General features: G+C 35.9%; 1 protein-coding gene across 6 annotated transcripts in view; it reads right to left on the bottom strand.

The window, feature by feature from the left end:
- STK39 (serine/threonine kinase 39) overlaps positions 1-17,275 on the bottom strand; it is a 75,119-nt gene that overhangs the window by 8,127 nt on the left and 49,717 nt on the right. For all 6 annotated transcript variants that reach the window (XM_074548548.1, XM_074548549.1, XM_074548550.1 and 3 more), the window contains 2 exons: positions 10,980-11,032; positions 9,054-9,122 (listed from right to left, as the gene is read on the bottom strand). In XM_074548548.1, the coding sequence (XP_074404649.1) occupies positions 9,054-9,122; positions 10,980-11,032 (122 nt within the window). The remainder of the gene's footprint in view (positions 1-9,053; positions 9,123-10,979; positions 11,033-17,275) is intronic.

Raw genomic sequence — 17,275 nt, 5'->3', positions numbered from 1 at the left:
GTAATCAACCTACAGACCACAAATCATTCCAGGTTCTTTTGCAGGTTTTGCTCAGTGACAAATGGTTGTGCCACTGACAAAATAAGAGTCTGCACTTACAGAACATGCAATAGGAGAAAAGGTCAAACCCAGCATATAAATATACAGAACACAGGGTGTTAATTGCAGATGGAATAAATTTAAAAACCCCATATAACTAGAGGATTTTGCATGTATAGAATACAAATTACTTACTCTTTGCTATATTACAATTTTGGCCAACAACATAAATTACAGTTTTTAAATGAGTGATTTATATGAGGTAACAGAATAAAAAAAGGCCCCCTTCAAGATCTTACAAATACAAGATAATAACCAAACTGGGCAGTCTCAAACATCTGTTTTTCTCCTGTGATGTGACAAAGTGCTCACTCTCTGGTTACTTAAAATTCTTAACACGGCATGAAACTTAACCCTAATGGCTTCTGAAGAGGGGAAACTTCTGGAAAAGTTGAAATTAATGAGACAGTAAATAAAGCTATATGAAGTACAGTTAAACTATTTCCAGTACAATGCCCACCCAGCCAACTAAGCCAGAGCCATCTGGCATAAACACAGACACAAGCAGAATCTAAAGCTTGAGATGATATTTCTGGGGTGTTCTCAAAAGAATAATGATTCATCTGCTTTCCCATTTTGCAAAGAATGGATGGGTAACCTCGGAAATAGCTCATGAACTCATGCTTAGGTTCAACAGTTTGCAAAGCTAGTGCATATTGTAATCCTGAAATACAAATATGAGGAAAGGGAAGTATTATTCAGGCACAAAATTACTGTCACCAAAAAAAGAGAAAAATTATAACCTTGGAGAAAATGAAAAATATTTTTAATAAGTTAAAGTGAAATATTTTTGTAGTCTAAAACTCAGTCTATAAAAAACAGCTACCTTCAACTGCTCCCTACTTCATCAGCAGTACGGCTGTTAGAGGAGACAAGCTCAAACCTCCACAGATTTATTGGCTTTCCTGCTGATTGTTTCAAATATTACCTCTTCCCCAACAGTAGGCAGTTATTTTACCGTTTTCATCTGAAACATGGAGCTCACCATAATTAACTGCCTTGGGAGTCTGCTGGTTTGAGGATTAATGCTGTGTTCTTCTGTATAGGTCTTAAGACACAGGGTGCTGGAGTAGCAGAGAATATTTTTAAGTGGAATTATCACTCCTGAAATTCAGCTACTGGTAGCCCTTTTCCTCCAAAGGGCTGAATTTATTATGCACGCTCTTGAAGCCATTTCCCATATTGCAAGATGTTCATTGCAATCTATGCACTCATTTATATTTCATACTACACAGTGGTTTTCATGCATTTGCAAGTTCAAAAAAAAGGCAAAACTAAGTTTTAAAACCTAGATAGTACTGTATTATAGTATATTATACAAAAAATGAAAACAATCAGTGTTTAGAGCTTTTGGTAACAATTCCTCCAGATCTCCATCTTGTTACTATCTGCCAGCTCACCAACTGTCTGCCTTGAAAGATTAAAGGGCTCTTCAAAGAGAGATCAAAAAGGTCACTTAAGTGTAATGTGATTCCATTAGTTCAACCATTCAGGATGCTGTGAAAAAATCCCTTCAGTTGCTCAGCAGCAAGGGAAATCTTAAAGCATTTGAAGATCTGCGGCAGCTAACCAGCAAGTGTTTATTGCTAAAGGACTGCAAGGACCTAGACATGATTCTTGTAAGTAAGAAATAAAAGAAAACAAAGATCAACAGCAAACTTGGCTTCTCTTCTGAGAAAGCTATTGGACACTGATATGGCAGAAGCATTAAAAACATTTAGAAATGTATTATTTATGAAGAGTGTGTCATTAGGAATTTATCAAAGGGAGATTAAAGCTCACAAATTTGTCTGAATTCTCAAAGTGTGTTGCTGAATCAGTAGATATAGATAAAAGACAGTGGAAATGATCCCCATTTCAACTTTTGATACTACGATAATTTCTTACAGCTCGATTTGCAGCCTCACCACCAGAAAACACAGCTCAAAGAGGGCAGGTACAGGACAAGAGAAGGCCAAAGCACTTCTGCTTTGAAAGGAACACCGAGACTGAAAATGGTCTCCTACAGCATCCCAGTGAACAGGGATCCTAGTGAACAATTTCTACCTGCACTTTTCTCAATTTAAAACAATAATTAACTCCACTTGAGATCTGTGGTTCATATGAGTTCTGAGCCCCAATACTGTATTAATTGCTTACTCCATACAGACATCCTAGGTTTAGGCTGGCTCATGTAATTTTAGACATTAAGGATAGTAAACAGCATAGACATTAGGGATAGTAAACAGCCTTTGGCACCAGGCTATCTTGTTCCAAAGGAAAAAAAATGGAAAAAAAAATAAAATAGAGACTTGGTTGGGACCAAAGCTTTATCAACTAGCCAATTAGCCTAGGTTATTCAAATGAATGGCAGAGACATCGGGGGGATATTCCTGATTGACTTCTACCCACAAATAAAGACTTTCAATATTTACCCTTGCTCAAACTGAAAAAATATATCTCAACACATGTACAAAATAATAGCAGACCTCAAATGTCTTCATATTAAGTGAATTAAGATCAATTAACATGGAGTATTGATATTCACGGGTCACAGGCTAAAACTAGAAAACTGAGGTTTGGTTAAGTAATATACAAGTTGTAATTTTTCTTTAGGTAACTGATGGAAAAATTGACATCAACAGAAGCAGTATATTTTATAAAACAGGAGTACTGCATCCAAATAAAAAGTGACATAAGTCAGTGCTAGAAATCTACCTATATCAATTCCAATAACATATTATTAAGCTCCTGAATTCTCAATTACTTAGTATGGCTATCTGATTCCAAAGAAACATTTTATATTATAGTCTGTGAGAAGAGGGAAAAAAAAGAAAAATAGCACAACGGTGACAATTGGTTTCATTGATAGTTTAAAATATTAATTGTAGAACTGGAAAATTGTAGCTTTTCCCAGAAACTTATAAAAAAATGAGAGTTGATATTTCAAATTGATTTTTCTTCCCCCAGAGGATGTGAAAAATGCTTAGGATAACCACTGCAAATTTAAAACAAACTAAAAGGATAAGTAAACAAAGTAAAAAGATATTCTACTTTCCTTTCTAAAAGGATAAATGGAATATATTTGGGTAATTAAATACTTATGTATTTCAGACCTTGATTCTTCATGTGCCTAATGGAGTAGATTATTTAGGAAGGTGAGGGCTGAGTATATACATATTTCATCACTTCCCCTTCATTTTGAGGATCCTGAGCATTCTAGACCTCAGTCTATTCTCAAATGAACATTTATAATAAAAATTTACACCTGCTGCCCAGCACTGCTATTAGGGCTATTTAACAAGCCTGAGATATTACAGTAAATTGTTCTCTTAAATTCTCTATACAAAAGAATGAGAGTACTAGGTTGAAAAATAATTTCCCTATGACTGAATGTAGAAATCAAGTGCTAGTTTTCAGACGCAGGTTTTGGCAACAGTTTGGTAACCATCAAGATAGTGAAGACAGCTCTAACAAGTATCTTCATCACACTGGATTAGATCTGAAATATAGGTCTATGCAGAAATAAGGCAGGTCATATTCTGCTATGCATATTATTACTTTGCAATCTCCTTTCCCTATCAGGTCTTCACAAGTCCTCCTCTCCCAAGTTCAGCTATGAATTATAGATAATGTTCTGACAAAACCATTAAGAAGATGAAATAGCAGCCAGGCTACTTCAATACCTTGTATCTGAAACTTGAAACAAGAAGAATATATTTAGAAAAGACTCCCTGATGTGCTGGAGTTAGGTTCTGAAATAGAATACATCTAGTTTGAAGAACCTCAATAAATCCTTATTTTGACATACTAGCCCCTGGCAGAGAAGTGAATGCCAAGAAAATAAAGAATAGCAAGTAAATTACTATTGAAAACAGGAACATTACATACATTGCTGCTTTTGCAATTTCTGATTCAAATTCACAATTGTTTTTGTTTTGTTTTCTTCTTAACTAGAAAGCAAAGTCATTGCAACTTTGATTCAAATGTATGAGGAGCAGACAGTTTATCACTTACTGTATCAGGCAAAACTCAAACTAATCCCACTAATAACCACATGGATTAATTCCTCATTTGCACATTTAAGCAGGAACCAGCAGACTGCAGGTTGAAAAAAAGGAACACTTTCTTTGAAGCAGTTGTCAATTCTACCTTCTTTTTTTTTAAAATAACTAATGATTATTAGTTACTTTATCATGGCTGTAAGACAGGCACATTCACGATGACACATGAACACACATATGTATGTGTGAAGAATAATTTGCACACTTGGAGAATGCCTATATCACATATTTATAGTTCTGCTATAAACCACAGCAACAGTGATTATTCACCTAACACAAGGTTTTTTGCACCTTGAACCTTTACATTTTTACCACACTGCAATTTCATCACAGTGGAACTTCTGTGAAACCTGCCAGCTTCACACAATACATTTCCTCCAGTGCACCTTTTATATCCAACACAGAAGGTCTAAAATAACTTAGGTGCAATTTGACACAAAAATTCATTAGCTGCAGGTGCACCTCAAGCTTCCAGAACTCCTGGCAGTCTCATCATTATGAGTCACCCTTCAGTGCATTAGCTCTAAATGAGCCAGATGTGTTGAAATATTTAAGTCCTTGTTAAAGCCCCCAGGGATTTTAGAGATATTCTTCCACTTGTAATGTATTTGCATATCTTGCTAAAGAGATACTGAGTTATGTACACATTTTGAAGGCACATAGGTTTTTACAAAATGCCTGAAAATACAGTCAGGTTTTCATTAAATCTATATGTTTTCTTTCTGGATAATATATTAAAGTCAACACAAAGTATTTAGTCCCTCTAATTTAGTTGAAATGAATTTGTAAGAATCTATAAAGGCATTGTCTCATTAGAAAGTTTATGGGTAAAGTGAGCTTTGGAATAAATAAAACTGTGATACATTTAATTTAAAACTCAGTTATTTAACTCAGTTTGAACCACAAGTAAAACAAACAAAACTTCTAAAAAATTTCCTAAATACTACAAAAATTGGTGCACTTCAAAATATTACTGATATTAAATGACAAACCTAAGGTGCCTTCAAATGGTAGTGCTGTTCCAGTTAGCCACCCATACTGCTCTTTGAGCACAAAAATGTATACTGTATGTCTTCCACTTGTGCAGCTCTATCCCATTTCCTAACTGCAGTAAGATGAGATGGAATTTGTTAAACAAAAATCATTCCGTTTCAAAGATGATGACTCTAAAAATACAAAGTAAAATGAGATATAAGCAAATCCAGAGCAAAACTTCAGAGAGCAAAATGATATTTATTGTGTAAGTCTATGGATTTTCTAGAACGTCGATTATCAGTGCCACCATAAGCTAACTGCACCAACAAACTGGGCTGGTGCTTTTTCATCATTCTATTTTAGTATGACAGTACCTTCAGCATCAGCAGACATTACACTGTAAGACAGTCAGCTGTTTCAATTTCAAATGCTTTATTACTATGAGTAATTGGTAACTATATATTATTGCTACACTGTGTTACATATGTTACTTACTGTTTAGCAGTCCTTTGAAATAATGCTGTTCTGGATTTGGTCAGATACATGTTCTGTACACTCATGGTCATTACTGTATCCACAGCCATGCTGGGCTTGCTTTATAAATCTAGATGCTAATTTAAGTTCTGTTTACTTACAAAGTAATTGTATCAAACTATTATGGCATCTATTGTATTTGTGCACCTAAGAAAATATTCAAGATATTGATGAAAAAGTTATGTATATACTGCAATTTAGTAATTGTAAATACACCTTCAGGTTCTGAAATTTAAACAAGGACTCCAGCAAATTAACTGTAGTCTAAGGCTTCATCGTAATTATATGCACATTGTATATACCAGTGGAGTAGGAATGCAACTACGTGATTTTCAAGAGAATTGACTGTTGATATGATTTGAGTTTTCCTTATGGTATCAAAAATATAATGAAGCATTACCTGATGGACATTTACCAGCTAATATACATGCATTGCATACAGAGACACTATCTCAAAAGAAATTTTGAAAATACAAAAGATCTAACAGATATTTCCGCATAAAAATACCTCATCAGCAAGATACCACAGGCTCCAAGGCTCATACCCCTCTGCAAAAACACAAACTCTAGTCTGCCTTTAAACAAATCTCTCTGCTAATTCCCATGGTCTAGGAACCTCGTGTGAAACAATGATAATAGAAAAGGAAGCAGCCAATCAGAGCCAAACCCAAACATCAAGCTGGGATTTCTCGTTTTCTGCGGAACCAGTAGCTGAACTTCAGTACATCAGAAAGGAAATCTTCCTGACAAGCCTGTGTTAAGTGAAGCAAATCCAGCAAGATTCAAAAGGTGAAGCTTGTTGATGCTTAGAAGCAAATTCTATAGAACTTGAGGTGTCAGCTTTTAAATTCTATACGTTAACAACTTCAGCTCACACATGCCATGGCCTACTTCCACAACAGCATTTGCTGACTCCTATTTTAAATGTCCTTTCAGAAGATCAGCCATTATGCAAACAAATAGTTGAGTTCAACATAAAAACGTGTGTGTATTTTCACCTTCCTCTTTTGTCCACGTCTCTACATGTTTTGACATCCATGAAAAGAATCTACAAAAACAACTTTCATGAGACTATCTCAGAACCTTGTTTTCATTCAGGTTACAGTGGCTGAATTTCTGCCTGCTTCAGCTAAAAAATGAAAGGCAATTTATCACCTGCTTTCAATCTGGAAACTAATGGAACCAGTTCTTCTGGTGAAGAAGGTTAACCAAGCTCTTCTATACTATTCCCTTCTTCCTATATAGGAAGATTTTAAAATTTTGATTGAACAAGGTGCTAACATAATTTTACACAGAAAATTAGTTTTGTAAGCAGATTTACATTTTAAACACCATCTGCTCTCTTATATGACCTCTGGCTTCAAACTGAAACACTTCTTAAGATTGCACTGTTACAGTGAACTATTCCAACAAAGTGCAAATTTAATTTTTTACTTAATTAAAAGCAAAATCACGTTTTGCAGAAATCTTCCTTCAATAAAATATGAAATCTGAAGTAATTTTCTAGGAAGGTAACAACGTCCAAACATATTTGAAAGCTTCACAGGTGAAGCAGATACAAGATTATAACACAAATTTACTCAAGAGTTTGTGCCTGTGGAGCTTGAGGTAAGTTACATCATAAAAATCCTACCATATAAACTAAATAAAGATTAATATAAACTAAAAATAAATTACTGAAATTAAATACAAGTTGATTCATTTCATTACATACAAGAAATTTTATTTCCTTAGATTTTTTTAGTACCACAGTAAAAGATAAAACATGAAAGTACAAAAGGAACAATCATAATCCTAAAAATCAAAGTGTGATGCAATTCCAAACAGGGACAAAGTAAGGAAGTAAACTTTTATTACTAGACAGTGTCTCTAACCAAGCCTGATATGGAAAAATCTTGTTTAAATATTTTTATGTGCTTCTTCAAGGACCAAAATGCTATCACTGTGGGATGGGAATTTATCACATGAGGGACATGTATTTTCATTTGCCTTTCCCCCATCACGCCCCCTGCAAAATGATAACAAATCCCATTCATGCTGCCATTTTCACAGAAGTACTGGCACTTTGCATTGAAATAGAATTTTGCAGCAAAGGGAAAATGCAGAAGGGAAAAGATTTCTCACTGGGTCCCAGCAGGACTTGCACTGCAGCATCACCAGTTGTGACTCAGAGTGCAACCTGACTGTCCAGGCAGTCAAATAACAATTCTTTTGTTATCCAGGAAAAAACCGTCTTTTTTTCTAAATGAAAATTCTGCCAGAAATATTATCAGCAGTATGGTAATGACATTTTTCATACTGGATGTTTAAATGACAACAAACCAAGGCCAAGCAACTCGTCTTCCTGAATCCTTAAAATAACCATGCAGTAGAAGTGGCTTTAAGAGTGCCTACAGCTTGTATCATCTGCAAGCCTCTCTAAAATACTTTTTCTTTAGAAATAAAGGTAAAAGATCAGACAAGAATTTTATTTCTTAGATCAGCTAGAATTAATCTGTATTCTGATCATCAAAAAGCAAAAAGTACTTTTTTTGCTTCTCTCAGAAGGAGTTTACCTACAAATGCAGTGAGAATGTATTTTAGATAATCTTCCAGGCAAGTAATGAACTTCTGGAGCTGTGAAACACTCTCCATACCACTGAGGAGTTTGGTAAGGAAATCTTAACCTACTGATAAGAATTTGTTTCTGAACACAACACAAAAATTGACTTGGTTGTATTCCTCAACTGAGTTTTCCCTTATCTAGCATATACTATCCCCCTCTGATTTTGGTGACTATACATCTGCTGGTCTTGAGCATCTAGAAGAAAGAAAGAAGATGCAGAGAAATAACCACTTCCAAATTAATCATCTTTATGAAGCACTGAATTTCAAGAAAAAAAATTAAAACATTACTAAGCCTGGAATAGAAATATAGAGAAGCATCTTTCAGCCACCAGAAAACATTTCTGATTGCCTTTTCTTTTTTACCACAGAAATAACACCACTAGATGCAATTTCCATAGGTTCTGAACACTGTCTTGCTCCTCCTTCTATGAACCCAAGAGAAGACTAACTTCAGGGTTGTCAAAGCACACTCTGCAATAGCCTACTGACAAATCATTTTATTGTTACACAAAAAAATGAAGTTATCACAAAAATGCTCAACCATAGACTTATCAATAATCCTTCAGGAGAAATATGTTATATCACCCCCTCTCAAACCACTGAAGAGATCTGACTTCCAAAAGCAATTCTTGGACTGGTATCAAAATTGCTTTGTTGATTGAACTATGCATACATGAAAGCAAAATTAGGACAAAAGAGATTTTCTGAAAACCAGCATCAGAGAAAACATTTTTTCACATCCATTTAACACAAACATGTCACAAGAGCATAATTGCAAACAAAAATGTAATTTACCTATAACTACATCATGACCATCAACCAGGCCTGCAGAGAACAGCTCCTGAGAAACGCCATCTGCTGTGTCTGTCCAAAAGGTGAAAGGAATAAGTGTGAGAGTCCAGAAAAACAACAAAAAGTATCAGTCATCCAATGCACTTCAACAAATATATTTTAGTTCCAAAACACCCAGGGAGGCAGGATTGAATTCAAAATTATCTTTAATTAGGAGGAAAAAAAGATAATTATTTTATCAGCCTCTTCACAGCAAATCACATAAGGTAATGACTTGATTAATTGCAAACCCCCTCCAGACCTCTCCTGGCCACCAACACTTCTCTCTTACCTAACTACATCATCATACACATTTTGCAAGTTCAGTATCTTCACAACCAAGAAAATAAACTATGCTTTAGTGTGGTTTTCTTTATGCCCTCCACTGTTCTGCATATCTAGACAGAGACATGATTGAGTAGGCTTTCTTGTTTGTTGCAAGTGGCATAAAGGACTTACATGAACAGTCATTATTTTGAGATCTAGGTTTTAAATAGCTTTTAAGTATGGTGATTTTAAGTATGGTGAATCCGGAAAATCAAAGCTTTGGATGGATTTCCTATTAACTGCTGTACCCGAGTGGGTGAATTCCTAAGCCCCTGTGACCAGTACTTGCCCTGGATAAAAGACCTTAGAAGGCTGAGATGTAAGGAGGCAGGAACAGCAGGAACAAGCCTAAATTCCAGCTAAATTTCAACTTTAATCTGGCCCCAGCACCAAACACCCTAATGGAGCTCATGCTTTGAGGCAGTTGAAGTTTTATCATTTCCTCAAGAAACACACACAGGTGAAAAGCAAGGCAGCTGAGCCAGCTGCAGTTTCTGGAGATGAGAAGCACGGCTGCCTTCTGGCTGCCTCAGTGACTGACTACAGGAACAGTCCTCGTCTATCCTCTTATTTTTGACCAAGCAGAAGTTCTCAAATAGCTTAAGGAACTGCTTCCCAAGCAATTCTTCTGGCAAACCAAGATGTTCTGTGCCCAATTAAGTAACAGGCCTTTTTTGTTTTTACTCATTGCCAAAATCAACAAGAAAAGCAGGTAGACAACACAGAATAAATCCATGCATAGAACTACTGCACATGAAAGATACTATGATTCACTGTGAAAGAGACACTTCTTCTAACCTGGAATTAATTTTAGGTGAAAGCTCTTTGAAGGCTTCTCTAAATAAAGTGAATACTGACTTCTAAGGAATATAAAGTAGGTTCATAGTTCAAAGGGTTGCAGCTTAACAAGGATAATACCTTCTTACTCAAAATATTAGCCTTCTGTGCATTTCATCCCAGTACAACTTGATTTTTTCAAAGAAAGGCAAAGTACAAGTGCTTACAGCTCTTAGCACTGGAAAGCCTACAGTTCTATAAGTATGAAGCAGAGTTTAAAGTTCCAATACCAGAATTTCTTTCTGGTAATAATACCAAAGCTAGAGATACAGCTAAAATTTCAGCTGAAGACAGCATTAGAAAAATGGTGTGCACTTTATACTCTTTAATAGACCGTATTTTATTATAAAAGGGAAAGAAACTTAAATATTACTGCCATCACCACATACGCTTTTATGGCTACTATATTCTATTTTTTATGATGTTTTTCAAATGTGAAAACGGAAATATTGCTAGGCAAGATCTTATATACCATATAGATCATTTCAATAAGACATGAAATTGATAAAAGTATACTGTGAATAAAGTTTTCTAATATATATATTATGCAACCTTGCCACTAGAATTTACATACATTTGCAATTTTTACTCCACTGAGGTTCCATATAAAGCTCTGCACAGTAGGAAACATTCCAGAGAGGCAGTCTGCATGAAGCATAAGCAGTAATCCATTTCTGCAATGCCTTTTTAAGCAGTAAGAGAATAATTCAGTTGCAGGAGCCTTACCTCTGCCTGGAGTAAACTCAAACCGTATGTCATTAAGTTCTTTCCTGGAGTTCCTGAAAAACAGTCAGTGCATACATTAAAATGTTATGAAGAACAGAACAACTATTCAGTTCCTACACCCAAAGAATATCTCTGGCATTGACAACCACATTTTGTGTGCTTCCTTGAAAATACTGCTCTCCCAAAGCACCCAGACTGGAAAGACTCCACTGCATTTTCATGGCAGCATTTTGGGAAAACTAGCAGAAAAATACACTTAAGGTGAAAACGCATTCAGTACCATATAGGAGAAAATAAAGTCCTCTGATAAATATTTTCCTTTTCATCTTCAAAAGACATTCTGCCATATTGACTCTAATAGTTCAACACAGTTTGAGTCGGATACATTATCCTCCAAGGACAACAGAAGATTCACTTGGACTTAAAGCTCCTCCTATTTGAGGTCACATTTATACAAAGATGTTTAAGAGACAAAGTATCCAGCAAATGTTAAATGCTGAAAAGTAGCGGTGATGCAGTGTTTATAAAAGGGTAAATTCTTTACTGCAAACGAGTAAATTCTTTCACTGACCATCCTTGTCTCAGCAATGAGGTTCCACCTACATATAAAATGAGCAGTAAAATGTTAAATCCCAAGGTTTTTTGTCTTCCTGCTTGCCTCAAAGAGTGTTCTAACCAGTTCAGTGTGTAATACAGTCTTAAAGGAGTTAATAGCAATGTTATAGAATTCCTTTACAGCCTTATACTGTCCCCCATTCCATGTATGTTTACAGCCTCAGGTTTAGTTAATAATTTCTTCCATCAACAAAACATAAGCCTCTGCAAAACAGACGTCCATCACATTTTTGGAAATGACAAGTCAGCTGAGCACAGGGAGGAACCTAATTGCTGTAGCCTGCTCTTTTTCTAATGAATAGCTCAATCCACTTGAAATGCTAATGGCAACAGAATGTGTTTTGCAGTTCATTATTCTTCTCCTCAGCAAGGAAAAGGTATGCAAGCTCTTATTTCAGCATACCAGGCCATGAAGTCTTGCTGTGGGAAAACTAAATCCAATAGGCAGGCATATTCAGCTGTGACTTACATCTATTACTGCTTGCTAAATACTTCTAGGAATATTACAGAGCAAAACCAGCAACATGCAGAAACACAAAACCCAGAATGATTGGCAGCACACACAACAGTAAGAGAGCAAACCCTGAAAAATGAGTATGCCACATGCAGTGCTTAAGATGAAAAGTACTCATTTACTGAATCTACTAAATCTTCAAAGGTGAAGGAGTTTGAGGTTCCCAAAATTCTACTCTAAATAAAGAACTATAGAAGTTTAAGATCACTAACACAAAGCTAGAGATAATGAAGCTAGCCAGCTTCATTATCAGCTTCTTTTTCTCTCTCCTAGAAAAACATGAATGGCTTTCTGTTAAAACAAACAACAACAAGAACAAAAAACATAAAAAACATCAACTTAAAGACCTATCTCCAGGATTCCTTTTGACAAAAACTGTTTTCCAAAGAAAAGGAAAATGCAAAAAATTTACCATTATTCTTGAATAAGAAATGTTCTGACTGTCTGATGTAACTCAAATACTCATTTCCTGCATACACTTCAGAAGAAACAAATCAAGTGAATAAAAACTTTCACACCTTTATAGAGGTAAACCAGGAGGTAAACAAGATGACCTTTAAGGTCTCTTCTAAGCCAAACCATTTTGATTCTATGACCAAGAAGCCTAATCCATTAGGTTCTCCAATTATATCTTTCCACAGACCTCCCATAAGCACAATACCTACCATACAAAAGGCACCAAGTAATTATGAACTCTTATTAAAATTACCAGCTTTTCACAGCTGTTTAAAAGAAGAGCTGCTCCTGTGACACTCCTCATGCATGACGCACATGGGGTCTATGTTAGATTGTCTGCAAGTTCCAAAATATCCCAGATAAAAAGTTAAGGAGTCAAATCAGTTTATTTTCGCCAAGGCGAAAATTCCTTAAAGGTTGATACATACTCAGCAATCCAACTTTGCTATTGAGAATTATTACACTCTGAACTATTTTGAACTTAGGACACTGCTGCTTTCTTTATAATGGTATTCAGCTATTCAGGAAAGAAAAACAATGAAAGTTTGGCAAGATTAATTTGCTAGAAGCCTGTAAGTGCTTTTGCTTATTGTTCCATTACCTGCCAGACATTTATTGATTTCCATAAGTTACGTACTCCAATATATAATCCACCAAATAGCAGATGCACTTGAGTTCTCCCCTAAAAGCACCTCATGCTCTTTTCTAGCCTTTAGACACTGCTCTGGTTCTAGTTAATGTCACTGTAACTGCAAATTAGTTTGCTAGCTCCCCTCTTGGTGAAAACTGTTTGGATTTGTTGATTTATTTGTAGGCAGGGTTTCCAAGACGCATTTCATTTGTTCCTTTTTTTTCTTACATCCATTACACTCTTATCATGCAGCACCATACAGACTTGATTTCTGCTATATAGAAATAGGATTGGAAAAAAGGCACTTAGTATCTCTGTGATTAATAATTTTATCTTCTTCATCATTTCTTAATGGTTCCTATTTTCTCAGATGCATTTGTGAAAAAGTTTTCTGTTTTAAAATGCCGACTCAGACCTTTATACCATCTCTTATAATACCTCTTATGTGCTCCTAGCTCTGTACCATTACAGACGAATATACCTTGAGTATCATGCGTAAAACAAGCCCATCCCTCATCTCTTTTTAAAGAGTAGTAAATTTTAAGTACTTTGTGCATTTCTATTCAATTCAAGTTGATTTGCATTATGCACTCACCTCCAACAGGAAGAATTGCAAATGTTTTGAATAAGGGTGACACCAAAGCATGCCATGCTAAGACATTTGGCAGCCATCTTACCAGCAAAGTAATTGCAGAATCTAAAACTTCCCACTTGGTGAAAGCATGTTCTGCAACTCTGCATTGTTTTTTTGTTTTCATCAGAACCACCTGATGCGCACACCAAGATTACTAAATCTGATTTCAAGGGAATAATGCTTCCTCAACGAAGTTGAAAAAGTGCAAAGGCCACCCACCTAGCCCCTTCACCTACACATTTTGGCAATCCTGTCATTAGGATATAAAAAGGATATTCTGCTTTGAATGAAGTTATTTGTAAAACAATGCTAATATTGACCAAAATCAGGATAAGAGAATAAACAAATTATGCAACTATTCAGATTGGCATGGTTCTACTGACAAAATCCTAAGACACGAGAGAGATTTCAGGCATTTGCATTTAAAGAAGCCTTCAAATAATTACCTAATGATAGCATGATTCCTGCTACAGTCAATTATCTCTGCTCCACATGATCGACAAAAGATGTGTGTTGTTGAATTAAAATAGAAAACTGTTTGTGTAATGATACACATCACATGAAAATTAGAGACATTAAATGTCATTATTTCTTTTGTCCTTAAAAGCAGAATGTCTATCACATAAGTGCGATTCAGGAAAATGAGATGTCTTGGAATTAAATTTTAGGACTAAAACATCCTAGAATACTTTGATTATGTATCAAGCAGTCGATTTTCTTTCAATTTAGCCATATTTTTTACCCTCACAAATTTATCCATCATTTCTTATGCAGAGTTATCAAAAACACACAAGCTTCAGCATCTTCCATACAGCCCTCAGGGAGAGTCTGTATTCCTGGATGAGATGTATCCTACCATAGCTAAATAACTGCATATTCTTCCTTCCCAAAGTAAGAAAAAGATTTCTCAGACAAGGTAAACCAAAAGAAGTGTGTGTGTGCAGGTGTGTAAGAACACCCACATTTTGTCTCTTCACTGCTTGCCTAATTTTCAGACATCAGCTACACAATCATCACATGTGGTTTCCAAAGCCTGATGTAGGGAGCTAAGCGTCCAAGAATGCAGGCACTGACAGAACGGGAACCACCACAGCTGACTCAGGACTGGAAGAGACAACAGCAGAATGCAGAATATGTGTTCTTTTCTAGAAACAGAAATAAGCTCATCTTTAACCAAAACTGTAGAAACTTTATTATGAAAGCTCCATAACAATGGTGCCACGTGGCACCCTTCACCAGTCAGTTTTTCCCCTCCTCATATTCCTAATAAGCCCTATTCCCACCAGGACAGAAGCTCCCCCACCATCAGAGACTAATGACACATGCCAAGTCAGTGTGCTTTAACAAAAAACACATGCTAGAAAAAAAATAGCAATTATCTCACTTGTACAAAATTTCAGACCCACACATCTTCCTACCATCTAAAATTTGAACTGCATTGAAACTACCATGGAAGCAAAGTTAGAATGGAAAAAACAAGACAGCATAGCCTTAGAAGCAAGGGTGAGCAGCTTGGCATTTGCACTACCTCACTGCAGTTGTTGCTGTAATTAAAATCACAGAAGAATTCAAATGACTTGCTCATTTAGATGGCAGAGAAAGCAGAAGTTCATATCAAAATGAAGTGGACTAATCAGAGTGATAGGTGGGTCATACATCCTAGAGCTGTACTCATCCAATTTTCATTCTACATCTCTCGGGCAGGATCTTAGTGCATACAATGCAAGAAATATCATTGAGGGGGGAAAGCACAGAAGAGTAGAGTTTGCAGGTTTGTTTAAAAGAAGTTTTACATGTATTTTTTATCTTGCTGGAAAAAATGCTGGAGAGACAAATGTTTGGCCTCACCAAATGTCCCTCAAATTTCAAAAGGTCATCTGCCTTCTCTCAATAAAGTGTCACCCATTTTTGTCTTTCACCTGCTTAAGGCAGAAAGCCCAGGATAAACACAGTTCCCCCATGAAGCCTATGTAGCCTTGTTTTCACACTGGTAGCTTATTTCGCAGGCGTTGTATTTTTTTATTAAAAGCAGAATTTTAAGTATTAAATACCTGCACTGACGATCCATAGTACCTGTTTATTATCTCAGTTTTGATTAATTAAAACTTTATTTCAACTTTATTTCCAGAACACAGTTACTATACACACAACAGTGAAATACAAACTGGCACTTTACTTTCAATATTATAAAGAGAATGAGGGACTAAAATATTGGAATAAACAAGTAAACAAATTAATTCATCCCGTATTTAAGGTTTATCCAATCTCAATCCTCTAAACATCTATGTTCTCTGCCTTACAATTTTCTTATGCTTCAGCTGTGGAATGTAGCTATTAACCTAGGGCAGAGCAAATGAGAATCCTCTCCTACCTCAACAGAAATCATAGTTCAGTTTTCTCCTGCTCCTGCCCCCCCTTTCTTTATTTCTGAAGTCATGATGCTATGCACACAGATGAACCAAAGCAGCAATAAGAGCAATGTATGTTTATTAATGTAATTTTGTGAATCAGAACACAAAGGCTCCTGTGGGATTATATAAACACAAGAGAACAGAGCATTTGTAAAGAAGCATTAGCCTCCTGAGGATTCACCACATGCTTGTGTAAACTCCTTTATTTCTAACACTTTGATGCTCAGCTGTCATTTACTAATCAATACCCAGGCTCCTTCATTACCAATTACCATATTATCAAGAGCAGATCATGCCTGTTCAGCACTGTGGAGATGGCTCTGCTCTACTTCATTTTAATTACTTCAGGTCAATTGTAAATTAAATGAATAGGCATCACTGCTAACTTTTGGTAAGAACAAAAGAGATTTTTGAATTCTCTACTGCTTCAAGATTCCCACTAACAAGAAGGGGACTAAAATCTCTCTGTATTAATAAAGTATGGTTCCAAATAATTATTTTAAGTTCATCAAAACCTTACCATAAAATTCAAATTAAAAACCTTAAATTAAACTCAACAGTTTAATTAAACACAGAAAAATGCCACTACTATTTAATCGTCACATGATCTTGGGTAAAGAGCAGATCTCTCAGATGATGCAAACCCTTGTTAATCAGTACAGATCAAGAGGTAGCAGCAACACTAACAGCAAAGCACAGCCAAATGATGCTTTCAAGAGTGGAAAACAACGCCAAAATGAAACATTGTCATTTGGCTGACAAGCTGCTGGAATGAGACAGCAGCAGTTACCTGTTAAAGATTTACTGTCTCTATGCCACTTAGCATACAGAAAAGGCAAGTGCACATTAAAAAATTCAGCCACCAAGGGAATTGTTATGGTCCCAATCAGAGCAGCTGGGAACACTGTCCAAGGCTCCAGGGCAGCTGATAGCTCCTCCCTCAGGAGGGGTCTTTGCAACACTTCTATCCATAGCTGATAGGTCCAGATTGCTTAAGACTCAAAAGAAAGTAGAGTCCTTTCCATCTAGTACAAA

Source organism: Zonotrichia albicollis, chromosome 10, assembly GCF_047830755.1.
Source record: "Zonotrichia albicollis isolate bZonAlb1 chromosome 10, bZonAlb1.hap1, whole genome shotgun sequence".
NCBI classification, from domain to species: Eukaryota; Metazoa; Chordata; class Aves; order Passeriformes; family Passerellidae; genus Zonotrichia; species Zonotrichia albicollis.
This window is presented reverse-complemented; position numbering and strand designations above follow the sequence as displayed.